Genomic DNA, 21034 nt, shown 5'->3' with positions numbered 1-21034 from the left:
AACTATTTGGAGCCCCAAGTCAAATACTACTGGACCCAGGTTTTAGATGTCCATAAAAAATTAAAAATCATGATTTTTTGGTCATGAACACTAAAAATTTTCGCTAATTTTTCGTGCAGTCAAGTGCTCATACTTGGGACAGTTTTGAACTTTTACCTGTAGTAGCATATTAATCTTACGTTTTCCATTCGAACGAAGTATTCTATTTTCAGGATGTGCCTTACTACGTCCCTTCAAGACAAGGTATAAGTGTGTAGATTTGTCCCTTTAAAAATAAAACAAAAAAAAATGTTCATTCTCCCAAGTTAGGGACTTCCCTAGGGGGTTCGTGATAAGGAATTCTTCTCTAGCAGATGTAAGACTAGCTTTGAATTCTTTCACAGTATCAGTGGAGTGGTATCGCTGTAAATGGCGCATTAAATTCGAAGTATTCAAAATGTTCACCTGAACTTCTTTAGTTTTTGAGGAAACATTTGCATCACATTTTAAACATAAAGCTCGAATAGATTTATGAGAGGCTCTTTCCAGGGAAATAGCATCGGCATTATCACTCACTGGCTTGAAAAAATCACCACTTAGTGCTGATCTAAGCGAAAATCGCAATTTCTGAAAAGGTTCGCATTCCGAATTCAAAGAATTGTCCTCGGAATAATAAGTAATAAAAGAAACAAAAAAATTCATATTGTTATTAAATAAATGTAATTGAAACAGAAGAAAAATATAAAAAAATCATAGTAGCAATTGACATTAAAAAAGAAAAAACTTGCAGATTACCTTTCAATGAAATTAAAAATAATAAATTAAATTGGATACGTACCTATTAAGAGTTAAGCTTAGATTGGTTCAAAAAAACTTTTTTTAGCTATAGTCCAGGACACACCCTATTTTTTTTTCAGACTTACTAATAGTATTATGCTGTAAAAAATTTTAGGTTTCTTACTCAAATTTTAAGAAGGTGCTCAATTTAACATTAGTCGTAGCATGGAAAATGTCACAAATTTGGAATCGTTTAATTTCCCCAGCTGTGTTTTTGTAAATAATTTTTTTTTTGCAATGTATATGCATATTACTTTTGTATATTATAATATGTAGCATTGTTATTTCCGTTCAATGTAATTTTTATCGCCCCTCCCCATACTTACGATGTTTGGGGGAGAGAGTTGAGCACTCTCTTTCAGTTGAAATAAGAAGTCAAAATTCTTCCGGTATATTACTATCCACAAGTCTGAAAATATTGAGGGGTGTCCTGTTATCTATCAGAAACTTTTTTTACATGTATTTTTGAACCACCCTAGTTAAGCTATTTACTTATTGACTAAAAAATAAACATACAATCCTCCTCAACTTACAGTAAGTCAAAACAGTGAGAAAAAAAATATGCATGAGTTTTATAAGATAATAATTCTAAAAAACAGTCTTCTTTTCAGTCCTTGATGAGTTTTATTAAAATATTTAAAGTACAAGAAGCATATGGTTTCCGTTTTTCTTCGTGCATTTTATTTCAGGTGTTATCCCCCCCCCCCCAAAAAAAAGGAAAATAATTCAATGTTTTATGCTATTTTTATTCTTTCTCAGTTTATGTACTTCCATATTATTTCCTTTTTTTCCTTTGAAAAAAGAAAGGTGTTATTTATTTTGATCGTTAAAAAATTTCTGGGAATACACCCATATGGATATGGGTCTTAATATTGTAGCAAAATTTTATCAAGCTCAGATGTGTAATTATTTTTTACTGATTCCTGAATTACTCAAACTTAGATTTTATGAATTTTTAACCATATATAGGAAAAGAATTATCTAATTTAACATCTAACTTGTTAGTATCAAATACTATATTTAAATAAATTTAAATTTCAAAAATTCTATTTAAATCAGAAAAATCCGATTTAAATAAAAAAAATCAGAGTTTTTATATATATATTTTTAAAAATCCTGATTTTTATCAACCCTGTTATGAAGTAAGATCCAACAATTTAAACCCTTTTTTTTAAATCTGTTTAATAAAATATGTAGAGTTTTTTGCTGTTCTTGAGTACTGATTAAAAATTTCCCAATTTATCTGTTGAAAATCACTGTATTCTGTCGGTGCATTATGTTTTTATACATCATTCATTAAAACTTTTTATACAGTTTAACCTCAAATTATTTAACAAAAATTTCCAGCAGATTCCATTGTTATTTCCATTTAAAATTGCATTTGAGGAAAAATATCAGCAATTTGACGCTAAAAAACATTTATAGCCGCTTGAATTTCATTACGTTCCATAATGAAACTACCGTTCTTGCCATTCTAATCTCTCTCAAACCGGTCTCCGTGCTTGGTCATGGCGGCCAATGGAAGCAGTATACGAGTCGTTCCTCTACCCTATTATAGAACTCATTGGTACAAAAAAGAACGTTTTCACAGTAGTCAACGATTGCGATAGTTGAAAATAAATGCGAAATACAAAATACAACCTAGCTTTCTTTTACGCATTTTCTGTTTTTTCGTGAGAAATTTGGTTAGTAGAACTATTAGTAAATAATTATCTTTGTGATCGATGCTTCCTTCCGAAGATGGAGTGTTGAAATGTATGTTTGTATTATTCAAAAAAAAGCCGTTTTCTTCCATTATAATATATTTGTTCTTTTAACGAAACGTTTCAGAGAGAACCTGCATTTTCAGCGGTACAAGTATCTGTAACACCAACAAATTTTTACAATCAAATTTGGTTCTTTGTAACATCAATCACTGTATATTCATTATATTTTAAAGTTTTGAAATTGAGATAAATTATCTGTGGTAAAAGTATATAAACAAATCAAGTTTCAATTTACATGACTTTGGTAGAATTCCACTTTTAAAATTTTTGGACCCATAACAATATCGTCACTTTTCTTCAGAATTTCACTTACACCAAAAATTCAACCTGTAGCGAGGTACAGACAGACATTTATTTATTTATATTGGGCTTTTGAATTGAATTTTTCAGTGAATCCAAGTGTGAATCCAAATGGATTCGTATTCACAGATGTAAATTAGAAATGATTTGGATTCATAGGTCTGAATCTGAATAGATTCGGATTCGGATTCACAGGTATAAATCCGAATTTCGTATTCGTATTCACACTTGTGAATACGAATGTATTCGTATTCGGATTGATACATTAAGGTACTGTGAATCAAATTTGGATTCGGATTTACGAGTACGAATCTGCCCATCTCTGCCCAAGACCAATGATGCATCACTCAAAAAGTACTGAGCGCCCCCCCCCATCCCCCCAAAAAAATTAAGAGGAGGAATAACACTTAAAACACCTTGCAAAAATTCAAACAGTCTAGTCCTGCACCATGATCCCCCCCCTACCACCCTTTGATCGCCGTCACCACTGATTTTAGTATTAAATATGGTTTCATCCAGAAAACGCACTTGTCTTCAGAATAGGGTTAGCTCACCCCCCGCCCCCACACACACAAATGCCAACTAAGCTAAGCACATTTTCCACACTCCATAGGAACATTTAGCTAATGCTGAAACTTGGCTTTGGATGTTTTTCAACACTTTTCAGGCCATAATTTTAACTACCTATAAGAATAAAAAAAATTCTAGGCATTTCAAAACCCTTTGAGTTTCAATTTAAGAACAGTATTTAATTACTGATCTCCCCTTCCTACAAAAGAAACTGCCTAGTAATGTGCATTGTGCCATTAAGTATTTTAGTAGAATCACTCATCAAAATCGTGATGAGTGTAAATTCTCCTTTTTTAAATATATTACATTTCAAATAGAATAAATAACTTAAAATACTGTGTGCAGTGCTTCAAAAATGTAGTGGTAGCAAGTTGCAAGAACGCCCTGTCAATGCAATATGTTTCCATTTCAAATGGTTTTTTTAGGTGGGGAGGGCGCTGGGGATAGGGGTTAAAAATTCAAGATATTAAAAAAATACCCTTGCATTTTAGCCCAGTGAGCTTTATACTATGTTCTTCTTAGGAAACAATCAGAAAGTTAACTTTCCAGAAACAGATGTGAAAAGATTGCTACACAATCACTACCAATGCGCTAAAATTAGCTAAGCCCAATTTCCACGTGCAAACGAAAAACGGGCACAAAGGGCTGAAATATTAGGAAAATGTCCTATTCCCTCTCTCATTGTTGATTCTCAGAAGATCAAGGATGGGAAGGAATGAAACAAAGATCTCTCCCTTCCCAGAGGACCCTACTCCTTCCCACAACCTTTCAAAAACCCACCCTCAGTAGAAGGAAGAACATGCCTTTGTTTCCTACTGGTAAGGCTGTTTGAATTCTGAGAATCTCATCACCTCTTTGCCTAGGTATTTGCTTCTTTTGTTTATGGGGCCGTTTTCAGGATGAAATTCTGGGAACAAGAATAAGGCATGTGCGTTTTTGCAGCCGATCGCTGGACAAATAAAATTGCACCGATATCGCGGCAGGTCGAAACGATGGTTGAGGCATCTTTCTAAAAACACAGACTTATTTTTGAACAACAAAAACTTTTTTTTGAAAAGGGCGGGGCGCATTTCGCGATTTAAAAGAAAGGCAGGGCGCATTCTTCTGATATCGAAAAGGGCAGGGTGCTGCGCCCTTCAAAAACGGCCTAGCGGGAACACTACTAGCCCCAAAGACCTTGGTTTAAACATACAGAGTTCATTATGAAAGTAATGTGCATTTCCTGGAAATAATAGATTTATTGATCATACTTGTACGAATGTTTAAAATTCTTCAAAATACTGTCCTAATGCTTCAATAGACTTGCAGAGATATTTTTGTCATGCCTCAAAGGCACCTTGAAACGCCTCGATGGGAATGTCTCTCAGGAACGTTGTAACATTGTCTTGGATGTTTACCATGGTGTCTCAATTCTTTTCCATTCAGCACCCTTAAATCGAGGGAAAAAGGTAACATATAGCCAAGTTGGGACTATAAGGGGGTTGAGGAACCACTGTGGTGTTTCTCCGCTCCAGGAAGTTGGTAATAATGAAGACTATGTGGCTGGAGACATACCGTTACTCAAGCGAACACTCCATAGCGCTGTGTTACAAAAGTCAAGAACACACCACACAAAGGCATGTCTTTCCGCTCAGACTGCTGTGCAAACTGATGACTAGATGCGTTCAAAGTGTAAATCCCCATCATATTCCCCCCCTCCCCCCGTTTTACCATGCTGCCGTCTATCATCATGTCATAATAAAATCATGTGCATTACTTTCATGATGAACCATGTGTGTACCCAATCCTAATAGGGTAGTTTGTATACATCTAAGGACTGTTATAACTCCCCTCCCCTTCCGATAGTAAATTCTAGCTGCTATAAGGATATGAAATATGACTGCTTTAATTACTTCGAGTATGAAAAATATGGAGGCTTAGTGGTAGCGCTTTTCACCTCCTTACCATAGACCCTGTGCTTCGATTTTGAGGTTGGGCATGGTCAACCCAGCTTTTCATGTCTTCAGTTGGTTGATAAAATGAATACCGAGCGTGCTTGAGAACTAATCCCTGGGGATTCTGTATTTGGCCGACCACCTGACCAGAATATCTGGCACCCACCTTGCACCCCAGAGCCCTGTGTCTCAAAAACTGAAGTGGGCACAGTACTGCCGTGCTAAGCGCAAAAGTGGTATCTGCAGCTGAGTTCAAAATGAGAAATTCCCATTTGAAGTTGTGTGGTCCCATGTATTTGATTCAGATGAATTTTTTTTTTAGAATTTTTTAAAAAATACTTCCTTTCGACAAATGACCATAAAACATTGTATTTGGATAAAATGTGTGACAAAGAACCATTTGGTGACAATAACTCAATTTTGACAAAAAGTGCAGATACCACTTTTGTGCTTAGCACGGCAGAGTAGGCCTTGGCCTTCATGGGCTATTGTGCCACTGAGGTTACGAAAAATATGACCAAATGGTAGACTTCATATGCACTCTTCAAGGTCTTGAGTAGGTAGAATGTGAAGACATAAAATGAGATTTATCAAAATTTAATTTGGGCTGATAATAAAAATCATTATTACATGATGGTCTTACCTTCATTTATTGCTCACGAAAATGATTTCAAAAACTATATACCTAGAAATGCTGTAGAATTAGTTAATTTCTCATTGTTGATATGCATGCTTAAATATATCTTTATCATTTTATTGTAAGCAATTTAAAATTTCCCCTAGCTTTGAACATGAGACCTTGTTGAACATGTGTTATTCAATCAAAATAAGGACTTAATTAATAAATATCAATTAATATTTTTTTGGAAACTCTTGTTGCAAGGCTACTTATTCAGTGATGTATCACTTTACTTCTTAACAATTGAACTGTCTTTTGAGTGCTTTACGCTGATGAAAAAGCATTGAATCAGTTTTTGCTATATGTAACCATTTTTTTAATACTAAATGTTTGAAATTCTAATTTTTCAAGAATATAGGCACTTCAGGGGAATTTTAAATATTTCTTATACCCCGACGGAACCTAAGGGTTCTGCAGAACACACTTTGGGAAATGCTGCCCTAGAATATTCACGAATGGAATCTAGCTTCCTTACTTTTTTTAAGATTGTTTGGAAGGTTGACCTTTTGTGAGACTTACTGACCAAAATCCGTTAATTGTTGTTTAAACGTTTTTAAATTGCCAAGTAAAAGATTCACATGTGAATTTATCATCAATGTTTTCATTCAGCAAGACTTAGTTTTGATACCTTTCCCAGGTGCTATAATCAGGTGATAATTTCCGAGATCTTAGATAAATTTATTCCTTTTGATTTTTTATGGCATGTTGTTTGCAGAAACACTGCAAAGATGATTGGATTTATCAGTATAAGGAAGAGAAAAATTAGTATTAAACACTTTGTGTTCTAAAGTATCTATTACTATAAAGTTTGGCAATGATTTACAGATGAATAATGTTGCAAATATGAATAAACAATGAAACTCTTAATAACTAGGGCTGTGGAGTCAAAGAAAAAAGAACCAACTTCGGGAGTTTTAGCGCCTTCGACTCCTACTCCTTTCCCCCCGAAATCAGTCCAACTCTGCAAGCACTAGCATAGTTACGAACTTGAAGGAAAATAACCTACTCAAACTCTAACTGCTTTACCCCAAAATCAGTCAGGCTCCCACTCAGCAGCCCTTCTAATAACTTGACTAACCCAGTTGGTTGAATGGCTCAGCGCTGATTTCAATGGGAAAATACCTCTATAACTTGACACAGCATTCCAAAAACCCATTGTTAGTTGAACTCCATTCGGTATTTAGTCCAAACTTTTTCAAAATAAGTTTTGCTGTAGCAACTTTTTGCTGCCAATATTCTTTTTTGATGACTTTTTGAGAATTTTGCATTGCCGTTTCTTGGTCAGTCAATCAACTAATTCCTTTCTGGAAAGCTCATTAAGTATTCCCCCTTGTACCCTGAGGAGTCAAGCAGTGAACCTCCACATCCTGTAATGTTGGTTAACAATCCTAGGCTACAAAGAAGTTGGAGAAGAAATGTACCCCCAAGAGTAAAAGGACATCTAGAAACGATACATGTTTCAGGAACATGTGTGAGCAGGACTTTTTGCTTCAGTAAACCTGAGCGACAAAGAACTCTTGTCTCTTTAAAAAGTTACAGAATATTCCTGATGAGATATTTGAACTGATACTATTTGCTTTGATACATAACCATTCAAAAAAAAAAAAAAAAAAAAAAAAACAATAATAATTTACTGGAATTGAATTTTATAACTTGAATAGTATGTACTGGTAAGTAAGAGACACAGAATTATGGAATCTTGGTAAATTGCGACCTGCTTTACTCAATATGCTTTTGTGTTCCTTTGGAGTGTCAAATTATCAAGACTTTATTGTACTTCAAAAATATTACTGGACCTAATAAAGTTGTTTCTGAAAATGATTTTTTCCACTTATATGCATACTGATATTTCTGTAGTATAGAATTTGTATATCTTAATAATACTTTTCTGCTAAAGGTACGTCACTTGGTATGGCGTCTTATTCACTTTCTACTTTGGGGACAATCTAAAAATTGCTTTAAGCCATTGGTGATATCTACAAGAATATGGCAACCCTAGAACCTAAAGATTGAAGTTGTTGAATGTTACCAGCTATGAAATTTTTAGTTTAAAATACAATGAAAAAACTAAAATTGCAAAATTAAAAAGGCACCTTCATGGAAAAGTTTCATTTTAATCAGTAAGTAAAACAACCTATAAATGCACAAATTTGCAACAAGGGTGCCCATATGAAAATTTTAAGGGGGGGGGGGCTCAAAAATGTTCTCTATAGTTTAACAGAATATTTTCCTCACGGAAACCAATTTCAGTACAGATTAGAGATATTTAAGTTTGACATTTTTTATCTCTTATTCATTAATTGCTGGAAAAGAAATTTGTATACATTTTGCAAAGAAAAAAAAAAACACTAAAAGCAAGAAAGTTGTTATTTCTAAGGGGGGTGGGGGCTTGAGCCCCTCCTTGCCCCCCTATATGGACACCCTTGATTTGCAAAACATTGTTTCAAAGTTGTGCATTTATAATGTTCTTTTTCTTACTGTTACTTTGTAACACAAATGTTTTTTCATTTATTATGTATCATCTTAGTTATTTGTTTGTTTATTTATTCATTACTTATCTTTTGTAGATTTCGTAGAACAAAACAAGCAGTTGAAATGATGGATTCGACTATTTATGCTACGATACGCACATACTTAAAGTTTAAAAATTATGAATCACTCTTTAGAATTTTACATGATAGAGACAGCTATGGTATTTTTCCAGATTTCTACTCCTACAATATCTTGATGGATACTTTTTTAAAAGAAAAACTTTATAAAGGTATGCTCTTTTTTAGAATAAAATTTTATATTTCATTAATATGGCATCCATTGCTTTCAAATTGTTTCTAGAATTTCAATTAATTGTAGTGGGGAAAACTTTACATTTAATTAATGAAATGTAATGAGCCATTAAAAGCGGCTAGATGGTTTGACTTTTTGCAGAATTTGCTCTTTATGTCATTTACATTTTTACACCAAGAATGCTGCTTTTGGCAGTGATGTAAAAATTAATCAAAAATATCTATATGCCTGTGTATATATCTATCTACTTGAGCGCTGTATCTACAGTGAAATTCTATTACAACAAATTTTAAGGGACCACAAATTTTGTTCATTATAAAAGAAATTTTGTTCTAATTGAATTCAAGCAATGTAATGGAAGCTAAGGGGCCATTCATTAATTACATAAGGATGATTTTGGCAATTTTTGACACACCCTTCCCCCCATGTACGGCTACATAAGATTTTTAAAACCCATCCCCCATTCTTACGTAATATTCCATTTCGTTTGTCAAAATAATAAAATAACAAATCTTTTTCACTGGAATCGAAATTTAATTCAGTATTATGAAATTAAACCTTTTTTTGTAAAGAAATATTTACTAAAAAGTTAGAATCAAGACTGAAAGTTTGTTTGACATTTTTTTGTATGTGATGCAATACTAATTAAAAATAAAACATGCCATACATAATGCAATTCTTTTATTATATTTTACACTATTCATTCTTTGTAAAACAAATAGAAAACAGCTCATCCTGATAATTATTTCTGGGGCATTCTTTTTTTTCCCTCTAAAGGGCTGTATTTTGCTGAAAAAACAGGTATAAAAGTACTTCAATGAATAAATAAAAATTTTACTGCTTCAATATTGTTGCACTGCTAGATGTATAGAATAATTCACTACAATGTGTATTTATTTCAAAACCTGAACTGAATTCTTGGGGAAAATTTCATTGTTATCCATTATTCCTAACCATTTTGGTTCTAATGAAATTTATAGTTGCTATTTAAAACAATCAGGGAAGCAACAAAAATAAGTTTTTAGGAAGGTGGAAATTCTTAATTTACCAAGAGAATCCAAATTTCACCGAATGATAAAACAAAAGCATTAACAAGCACCTACATCTAATGAGAGAAGACATTAGGCCCCGTTAAAAAAATAATTAATATTGAAATTTTATATTGCTGTCTAAAATTTTGCCGAATCCTTTTAAAACTTTTGTGGAGTAAGGATTTTTTTTTGGAGGTCACAGTGACCTACCTACCTTTGGACGCCCCTAACAACAATACACCAAATAGTAACACAACATTTAGTACAGGCTCTATTGAATAAGAAGTACTAAAAATCACATATAACATTAAATAACTGTTTTGCTCATTAATTTATCAAAAAACAAGCAACAAGGTGTATCTCTGTGGTAAAAACCAAATTGTTTGCTAAATGTCATTTTTCTAGACCTTACCATTTTCTGGGAATACATGCTACGAACAAATGACACAAGCATCTTGTTTTATTATTTGTATAGATAACTAAGAATAGTAACAGCGCAGTCATTGATGCATAATATACATTTAAATATTTTTATTCAGAAAACATATTAGTACTTTTCCATTGTAGGCTTGGTGACTTATTTACATTCCACCGGGGCAAAAATAGAAAAAAAAAAGTCTATTTTCTCCGCATTTTGCTCCCTTTTTTGTAATAAATTAATTTTAATTTTACCACATTTAAATAGTATGTTTATTAATAAATTCATATATTCATTTTGCTCATTATTTTGAAGCAAATTTTCTTATTATTTATGCCTTGTTTTTTGTTTGGCAAATTATTTTACTTTTTAATTGCTTTATTTTGTTTATCGTGGATTATTTTTCATTTTAATGTAATTTTTAATCTTGTTTAATGGGTTGTTTTGTTTAAAATATCATTAAAAAGACAAAACAACATATGGTGTCGCCAAACAAACAGCTTAAAAAACAGGGCTGCAGAGACGGAAGAAAATTGGCCGACTTCGATTCAGGGATTTTGAAACCTCCAACCCCAACTCTGATTCCAGCTTTTTAATTTTTAATTTTTTTTTTCAAATCATGCCCCCCACATGGGGACGGGGGAAAACCCCTGCATGGAGATTGAAATATTGATTCCTTTTTATGACATTTTCTTGTTGTATTTTATTATAAACATAAGATGCATACAACATTAGAAATTCAGTTTGAAAATCAAATTATCCAATAGTTGCGATTTCTAAAGTGAGATTACTTAAACATTTCATATTTTTTTTTTAATTGAAAACGATTAATTTGCTCCCCTTTAATGCTTAACAAGTAGATGTAGATCAAATCCTGTGCTTTCAATTGTTGAAAGCATGAATAAGAGTGAGAGGAAGAGTTTTGAGAGGAAAAAAAAAACTTTTTTGATAATTCAAAAAGCTTTTCTTGAGGGGGTGATCCCCCCCTCCCAAGGGATACCTATCTGGTGGGTGACACCTCAACTTAATTTCAGAGTTTATTAAAATTGAAATACTTTAACTCTAAAAAAAAATCCCAATAGTGAATCTTAAATTTCATCTTAAAAATTTCAACAAAAATATTCTACTATATTTCGTAAAGAGGTCAGGTACATGTACGTCTGGAATAAATTTTACACAAACTGCGGCAGTATACAGCTTTGTGCAAATAGCTTGTACTATTGCTGCATTTCTTGGCTCAACTTTTAGTTTTAGTTTTATTGGCAGCTTCAGAATTAACCTTAATATGAAGATTTTAGGGTTAACTACAATTATTGAGTGTTGTAACAAATAAATCATGTACTAATTTTATTTCAAACTTTTCAGTGATAACCAAGCTTTCTTAGACAAAGTATTTTATCCGATCTTTTGGATTTGCGTTTTCTTGCCAACACTTACTTAAATTTACCGAGCACCCTCAGAAGTTTCGAGACTTGCTCAGTACATTCCTTTTACAAATTTATTTCTGAGATCGGGGTAAAAAATATATTATTATTTTTATTTGACAGTGACTAGAATATGTTAGGCAACAAAACTGTTTGCTGACAGTTGCTATCAGCCAAATAGAGTTAGAAATTAAGCAAACTAGTAGAAGGCAAAGGTAGCTGTTACAGGAAGTTTGATAAACAATCAAGCCAGATGGTTGTCACAATGACAGTTATTTTATTATTAGTAATAAACAAAACAAAAAATTCCAGAGATTAAAAATGCATCTAGTGTCCTTTCTTTTACAGGAAAGTACCAACATTTTATTATTATTCATTTCTCTAATACATGTCATTAATTTTAGCCTGTCACAAAAATTTTATATTATGTGAATAAATTCACAAAAACTGTATCTAGTTTTTGCAGCAAGCTTCATTATTATGATGTTTGACAATGACTGTTTCTGTAAATGCTGAATTTGATAAAATGGAATTCTAAAGAAAGAAGAAGTCAACAATAATAAGCTTTCAAAATGCCTGTACTTTAATGAAAATACTTTCAAAATAAAATTGCCATTCCACAGACAAACCGACATTTTATCCCGCACACAGCGCCTCATATATTTCATTAAAGATAATAATTTAAAAGGATAATGAACAAAATTTTGTTTCGGAAGAAATCGCAAATGTATATTTAATTTTTCCCCCAAAGAAAATTTTCATAACCTTTTACAATTTTACTTTTTACTGAAATATATGAACTGTCACATGCAGGACAAAATGGCGTCTTTTCCGTGGAATGACCCAAAATTAAATGGTAAATTGGTAGTAAAATTTGTACGTAACGTGATATTTTTGCTTTTGCTTGTGTTTTTCAAAATTTTAAGCTCGTTACAAAAATGAGTGATAAGTTGTGTTTAAAACTCTTTAAATAGTCTGTAGTAGTTTTATTTACTAATATTTAATTTTTATTTTAATAGAGGCTGCCCAAACTGCTGTTTTAATGATGCAGCAAGAAGATTTTTCAAACAATCTGAGCCGCTTACTGGGATTATATTCCTGCCAAAAATTTTTGAATGAATGTAGTTTAGAAAATCTGTTACCTTTTCCAGAAGAAAATGAAGAAGTAAAAGAAGAAAATGAAAACGAAGATGAGGAAGATATAGTAAGTTTAACAATTAAGTTTTGCATGTCCTGTTGAAAATATATCCTTACTTATTATTTAACTAGCTTTACCAGACTGCATTGCTCAGGCTACATCAAAAATAAAATTGTTGTTGAGTAATGTATGTCCAACACCCTAGCCTAAATAAAGGAGGAAAGATTTAGTGTGAAATCATAGTTGATCCAGACACAAATTGGGTCCGTTTTGCGGCCCCTTCACAAAATTCTAAATTGTAAAAGTTACCTCTTCACCAAGTTTCATGCTTTAAAATTAATCCTTTCCCAAAATGTTGTTTATAAAAACAGCTCTTTCTAACTCCCAAGCAATCAACTCACCTGAAAACAAAACATTAGTATTAAAAAGATTAATAAATAAAAATTCAGCTTCCAAGTCATTTCCAACAAAATATTTAGTGCCAGAGAACTTGCGCATCAAGACTGTGGACAAGATTTTTTTCACAAAGTAATATAAAAAGGAGGAAATAGTTCTTTTTTACAAAAAATTAAGTTCACAAAAATAATTCTTTTTCACAAAATGTGTACCTGAAAATAAAAACCTGGTTTCACTCCAGAAAATTTCCCCTCATAATGATACAACAGTCATTAAAATCTTCCACCTGGCAGTGGCTACCTCGAATGTGCAGTCATTTTCTGGAGTAGAAGAAAAAATAAATCCATGTCACGTTACATATGTTCAACAATTAGATGAAAATAAATATTAGTGAAAAATTACCCTTCAGGCAACAGTCGCTAACAATACTTCCCTGGCATAGCACCAGCTATTCCTAAAAATTGAATTTATTCTTAAAAAATCACATCTATCTTACAGAATGTTTTTACATTATATTTGTGTATTATTAAAAATATTAAAATACAGTATAACCTAGATTTTATGAATGGTCAAGGAATCGAAAAAACTTATCGTTAAATCAAGGGTATCGTTGAATCGAGGAGTATAGACATTTAATACAGTCAAATCTGGACCAACGAAATGTATCATTAAATTCAAGAAATTGTTAAATTGGGTATCGTTAAATCGAAGTTGAACTGTACCTTTTTTCAGATTCGAAATTTCAGCTATCAGATGTGATTGTTAAAGCATACCCTTCACAAAATTATTTATAGTTATTGCATAAAATTAGGTTGATCGTGATTGATGAAGTAATCTCTATTTGATTGTAATTGTAACTAAATAATCTTCATAGATACAACTTACACAAAAAATATGTCACTCTCCTTTATTTTTGAACATGATGACCTTCTGCACTGAAGCACTTGTCATAGTATTTTTACACAAAAATTCATTCCGCTTTAAGTTAAACTCTTTGAATTCCATCATCTTGTCGTTCTTAAAATTTTTGATATTAGAGAAGTGCTGTGGCACAAGTAATTTATTTCTTTGTGTGAGCAAAACTATGATAATTATAAGGGACCAAGTCCACTCTGTATAAGGGTGATCAAAAACGTCTTATTTGAATATGCACCCAAAGGTGTTGCGATGACTTAGCATTGTTAAGGATAGCATTTTCTTGCAGCAAAATAATCACCGATATTTGTTACTGCCATTTGACTGCCCAAAGAATATTTTTACCGTAAGCCATAACCATACTGTTGGCCGGACCATCTACACTTCATGTTTGATTCAGTGAACCTGTCTGAATGTTTTCCAGTCTGATGCCAGGAGAGTGAAAATTTATTGGGGTAAAGTTGGACCCCAGGGAAATTAATCCATTTAAAGAATATATCTATGATGGGAGCTAAGTGAAAAGAAAAAATTGAAACTGTTGCGGTTTGCTGAATGGTTATTTATATTGCTTATGTTTATTTTAAAAAGCTAGTTAAAAATTTGAGCCCTTTCAGTGAAAACCCAGGATGTTTTCAATCTTGAAAATATGATAATTAAGTTATAATGCCACTTTTATTTTCTTTTAACTTTCAATTAAGAACTATTTTTTTAGTCAAAAAATGACTGAGATTTTAGTAATGTTGTGAGCATACTCAATTTTAATCTTTAAGTCATATATTTATGTATCTTTTTTTTTTCTAGACTTATGTTAGAGTTCCTTTTCTGAAGAACCCATGGTTTGATGATCACTTTGACATTGTCAACCCGAAGCATCTTTTAGGCAAGACATTTTATCTGATTGGTCGGGAAATGAATGATCTACTCGGTAGAACATATCAGATGTTTGGTCTAGTTTTGTATGAAAAATACGAGAAAGCATCAGAACTCTTGAAGACCTTATCTGTTAAAGAAGAACCGTGTTTCCTTAGTGAAGGAGTAAGTAATTTACAAGTTAGTTATTGCACACTTGATGGAAAAATTTATTATTATTACAGTGAAGCATCATTTATATGTTTCTCTTTTAAACGTTTTAATCTATTATAGGGTCTGGTGGGGGAAAGTGGTCAATGGGGTAAAGTGGTCATAATTCAAATAAATGGCTATAGCTTTTAAATTAATGTTCGAATAAATGTGAAAATTTTTTTTAGTGTAGTGCATTTATAAACTATATTTTGAATACAAAATTTTACAACTGGCAAAATTTTATTTGGTAAAAAAAAATATTTTGTGTAAATATGAAAATTCTTAAAATCTAAACACCTTTTTTAACTTCCTTGGGAAATTTTGTTTGTTAGAATTATGAACAGATTGCCTGCACAGGAAGCTTCCTACATGTCTCAAGAACTCTTACTCATTAGTAGTTAGCTGAATCTATTTTGAATAATTTGTTAGAACAATTTAAGTAAGATGGGGTAAAGTGGTCATAATATTAGGCTTAACGAATATTGTTCTTCTAAAGTCACTAAATCTTTAAGTTTAAGGCAGATGTAAATTAAATATTAATTTCACTTAATATGTATTGTTTTTACAATAACAGGGTTAAATATATGAGTATATGCGTATGTATACGCAAATACACGTGTAGGCACATATATATACGTATTCACATAAATGCACCAATAAACACGTATTTGGGTATCTGCAAGTATTTTTATCTATACAGATATACATTCGACTATACACATATATTCCCTCTTATATGCTCGTATATATACGAACAATTATATACTCAGGGAGACACGTATATACGTGTACGTACTCGAGTAGACACTTGCATATAAGCATATGATATATATGTATACAGGGTGAGTCTAAACTCTTGGTCAAATTATTAAAAGGTGTTAGACTGGAGGATAAGAAGCAAGAATCATAAGAAACATTCAGAATCAAACTCAAGGCTGACGTGCTACATGCACGCAAAGCCAGAAACTGATGGATGCAAAACATGCTACAAATTTATTACACAGAGACAATTTTACACAACATTTTAGGTTTTAAGAAAATTTTAAAGTTATTGATGAAATTTGCAGCAGCTGTAATACATGCATCACAATCACTCTGTCGCAATTACGAGACTTTTGAAAAACTTTCATCAGTCGCTGCACCTTCGTTGCGATGCGTGTATTAGAACTACTACAGGCCGTAACTTTTAACAACTGCTCTAAATATGTCTTAAAAACTAAAATGTCGGGTGTAATCATCTTTGTGTAACAAATTTGTGACCTGTTTTGCTAACGTCAGTTTCTGACCTTTTGTGCATGTAGCGCAGCAGCGACCATAGGTTCCTTATGATTCTTTGCTTCTTATCCTCCCCTTTCACACCACTTAGATTTTGCAAAAAATCTTGGATTCATTCTGTAAGCATACATATATATTAGCGGATATACTCTTGGATATACGTGGATACATGTACTGGTGTATACACGTAAATGCGTGTATATACGTCTAACAGGTATGTAATCGTGTTTACACGTAAACATACGAATATACTCGTACTTTCATACATATTTATGTGAATAGACACGTACAAACACGCACTGGATATATCCACGAATTAACTCGTGTATACTCGTATAAGTATGTATGTACACTTTTATATGCGTATATGCATCGACTGTACACGTATATACTCAGGTATGCACGCATATACTCGAAATACAAGCGCAAAACACGCATATGATGTTCTTTTCTACGCTTTACTCGCATATACACGTGATACGTATATACTCGTGTAGACACGTATTCACTCCTATAGGTAATCACGTATACATGCGTGAGTATATATGTGTATACACTCGTGTATACACGTATATACTTGAGTAGGCATGTGCATGCATCTGATGTATAAATGTATCTATTCATATATGAACATGTTTACTCATGTCTACACAACATGTATAGTAGACTCGTGTATACCCGTATATACTCGTACATATACTTGTAACTATAAAAATAACCGAAATATACAAAAATTAGGGTTATTTGTAACGGTTTTGCAGTTTTTTTAAACTATGACCACTTTACCCCATGCTATGACCACTTTCCCCCACCCATGGAGTAAAGTGGTCATAAATACAAAGGGAAATGAAAGTGTTATAAAACTACTTAAATTCAATATTTTTTTCCTGAAATGCAATGTACCGTGTTCTTTAATAATGCCATGTAAAATAACAACAAAAAAAGTTGAAGTGTCTAAAGAATTTATTGTTTCTATTATCCACCTAAGTTCAAAACCTACGATTTTATGACCACTTTACCCCACCAGACCCTACCTTTTTTAATTCGGTCCCTGCAGAATTTAATACATTTTCATTTGTACACTTTTTCATATAGTCCTTTCAAAAACATATAAACGGTGCTTCAATGTATTTAATTATTTTACATGTTACGTTTTATTTTAATCTTTAAATTTTTGGACTGTGATTGAAAAGGATATACAGTACAACCTTGATGTCTCAAAACTCTTGGGAAGGGGGGAAAAATCGAGTTTTTGAGCAATTAAGGTTTAAAAAAAATAACACTAGTAACTTTCATAATTGCACACATACGATATATTTATATGTGTACTAAGCCCAGGGGTGGTTACAGAGTACGATTTTAGGGGGAGTCATGTTAAAAAATGACCCCACCCCCCTATCTCAAACGAACCTACAGTTTTAGGCTTGAAAAATTTCTTAAAATGCTTAGGTGTCAATGAAAACCCGAAATCAGTCAAGGATAGGCTCCTAATAAGCATAAACGTTGCAAATTAATTTCATAAGCAATGAAAGAAGAATTTTCAAAAATTATACTGTCAAAAATAATTAAATAATTAGTGAATTGAAAAGACAACTGAAATCGTTTACATTTTACTCATACAGTGTTTGAACACAATGTGGACACATACTATTGCCGTTGGTTTAGGGAGGGTGGTCATGATCCCCATGACCCTCCCATTGTATCCCCTACTGACTATGCAATCACTTTGCATAACAATTAACAAGTTATTTTGATTTGAGTATTGTTTTCGACTTTCTTCTTTCATCTACAGACTTCAAAGTTCTAATTTTCTGTTCAAACACATTCAATTTACACTGTTAATTAGCCATTTTGTGGGGTTAAAAACACGGAATGATAAGGAACTCGTTTTCACTTGAGCTACGATAAATTCACTCAATTCCCAAAGTAAACATGTGTTCCAAATAAAAGTACAAAGGGAAAATACTGAAAAAAGACTACATCTCCCTCCTCATACCCACACTCCCTTATTATCTCACCACAATAACAGTGGCGGATACTACGGGGGGGGGGGGGGCATGACCCCCCTCACCCTCAAACCCACGGTAATATTTGAGTGTTTGCTTAAAAATATATTTTAAAAAAATGTCGAAACTAAGAGAAAAAGTAAATGTCTTTTTGAATTTCTGTGAAATGTCTTTTTTAGAGCATGAAAGAAGTGATGGATACAAAGAGGGGGTCATGGGATTAGTACCCCCCCCCCTTTGTGCCCAAATCTGCGACAATACTTTTTAATCTGTTGTAAGGTTCATTGCATTTGAGTAGTGAAAATGATTGCTTGAAAAAGAAAGAAGAGAAAACCTGATTGAAACCACGAAAAGGAGTAACAAATTATTTTTGAATTCTTTTTTTTAGGGGTATTACATGTCACTTTTTTATTTATTTGTAGGCAGTAAAATAAATTTGCTTGAGACAGTCTGTCTTCAGGCGCCAGTATAACGAGAAAAAGAAGTGTCCGGCGCCCGATTGCTTTTTATAGAACAAATTTAATCGCCGATAGTTATTGTAATGTGTAAAGTTTCTGTAGATTATTATTCTTTTCTGTTGTGATTTGGACTTAGTGTCAGGCAAGAAATGTAAAATTTTAGTATCGTGTTTGCATAAAACCTCATCATACGAGGGTTCCCGTAAATTAGCCCATGGTATTAGATGGAAACTGTGCTGAAAAAAGCGTTCAGATGACAAAACATTGTAGTCTTTTTTGAAAAGTTCGAAAGAAACTTATGAACCCAAAACCGATGGAAACATATTCAGCGTTCTTGTATCAGACTATGTGACTGCGACCTCTTCATTTGCCTCTGATTTTTCTACAATTAAAAAGAATCGTTGAGTATTCATCAATGGTGTGAATTATATTCATAAAATATGTCATTTTAAAGATGATTTTCACCGCATTTATTACTATTATATTAAGTAAAGTTTTATTGTATTTTTCTGCATACAAGATGGATGTGTCCTGTATCGAATATCATGCTAATAGTTAATCAATATCTAAATTTATCATGTTCATAAAGCATTTTTTTTTTTTTTCAGATTTTCGTAGTATTTATTGTATTGTGTTGGCTGGCGTGAATACTGGTCTAAGCAGATTAGAATACAATTTAACCTAGTCATTTTAGTGTATTGAAATATTATTAATTTTAATTAATAATAATTTAAGTATTTAATTTATAATAGTTAAAAATTAAGTTTGCAACCAACTAATGGCCGATTTTGAGCTTTGTTAATCCCTAAAAAAACCAAAGTTCAAGAAAATTTCTGTACCTAAAACTACATTCTTGAGCATGACCCCCTCCCCCCTAAAATGAAATCCTGTAACAGCCCTTGCCCAATAGCATTCCTATACTTTCCAGCATATGCGGCTCGAATGGTGGCAAGGGGGGCAACTGCCCCCTCACTTCTAAAAGTGAAAGGGCCTTGCCCCCCTCACTTCTTGGAGTTAAAAATTAATAATCAATTGAAAAATTATTTTTTATTGGATGGATTTATTTATTTCATGAAAGTAAAAACTAAAAATTCTAAATAAATGGACTTTTCTCATCTTATGCCATAAGAATGGAACTTTGAAATGGAAGGGGAGAGTCAATGATGGTCATTCGTCCTGATTTTGATGCGATAACCCACTTTTTAATCAGTAATATTAAAACCCAGTAATAGAGCAGAATTATACAAAAGAAAGAAAATTAGCTTCAGGGGCCACGCGCCCTGATGTCTATATTTCTTTTGACCACCCCCCCCCCCCCCCCCCACTTTTTTGGTGCAACAGCTGCCTATGCTTTCCGGGGAAAATGAAGAAAACTACTAGCAGATGTATCCAAAATGGGTTCTACAACAAAAATTACTGAGGGAAAAACAGCAATCAAAAGTTTCTTTTGTGCTAAAGTTTCGACATATCAAGCATTTTGAAAAGTAAATTTCAAGGTAACTATGGAAAATGAAATGCAAAAGAATTTTAATATAAAATGCAGGGGAAGATTTTCTTTCAAGTTATCAATGGTTTCGAGATAAAGAGGTTCGAGATATCAAGGTTTGACTGTAAGATGGATACCTGTTTTGAAAATTTTCTCTTTCTGAGCTCAAAAGAGCTTTTCCAATAAAATTTTGCTTGAGATCATCAACAAGGATTCTCCCTTTTTCAGGTGGAAAAAAGTATTGAAGAATTAAACAGTGCATCAGCAAATCTAGAAGACTCAAAGAAAACGCTATGTGATCACTTAAAAGTAAGAATTTTTCTACAATAAAATTCCATAATTGGTGTGACTCTTTCATTTTAAATTACAAAATCATATTTAAATTCAAGAAATTGAATTAATGGTGAGAGTCTATGAGTGCAATGTAACGCTAATATTCAATGCTTGCTACCAATGGTTTACCTACATTGATATGGTAAGCATTTTATCATGAACTGTAAATAGCTTTTATAACTACTTTGAGGTGATGCACTTTTATTCTGAACTTCAAATGGAAAAGATGTTGCTTTCAAAATG

General features: G+C 32.6%; 1 protein-coding gene across 1 annotated transcript in view; it reads left to right on the top strand.

Annotated features, from left to right (window-relative positions):
* LOC129224400 (28S ribosomal protein S27, mitochondrial-like) overlaps positions 1–21034 on the top strand; it is a 30904-nt gene that overhangs the window by 7232 nt on the left and 2638 nt on the right. Inside the window, exons 5-8 of the mRNA XM_054858849.1 lie at positions 8633–8826; positions 12742–12926; positions 14973–15206; positions 20687–20767. Coding sequence (XP_054714824.1) covers positions 8633–8826; positions 12742–12926; positions 14973–15206; positions 20687–20767 — 694 coding nt within the window. The remainder of the gene's footprint in view (positions 1–8632; positions 8827–12741; positions 12927–14972; positions 15207–20686; positions 20768–21034) is intronic.

Source organism: Uloborus diversus, chromosome 6 (genome assembly GCF_026930045.1).
Source record: "Uloborus diversus isolate 005 chromosome 6, Udiv.v.3.1, whole genome shotgun sequence".
Taxonomy (NCBI): Eukaryota; Metazoa; Arthropoda; class Arachnida; order Araneae; family Uloboridae; genus Uloborus; species Uloborus diversus.
The sequence above is the reverse complement of the archived record's forward strand: the minus strand, read 5'-3'. Positions and strand labels throughout refer to the sequence as shown.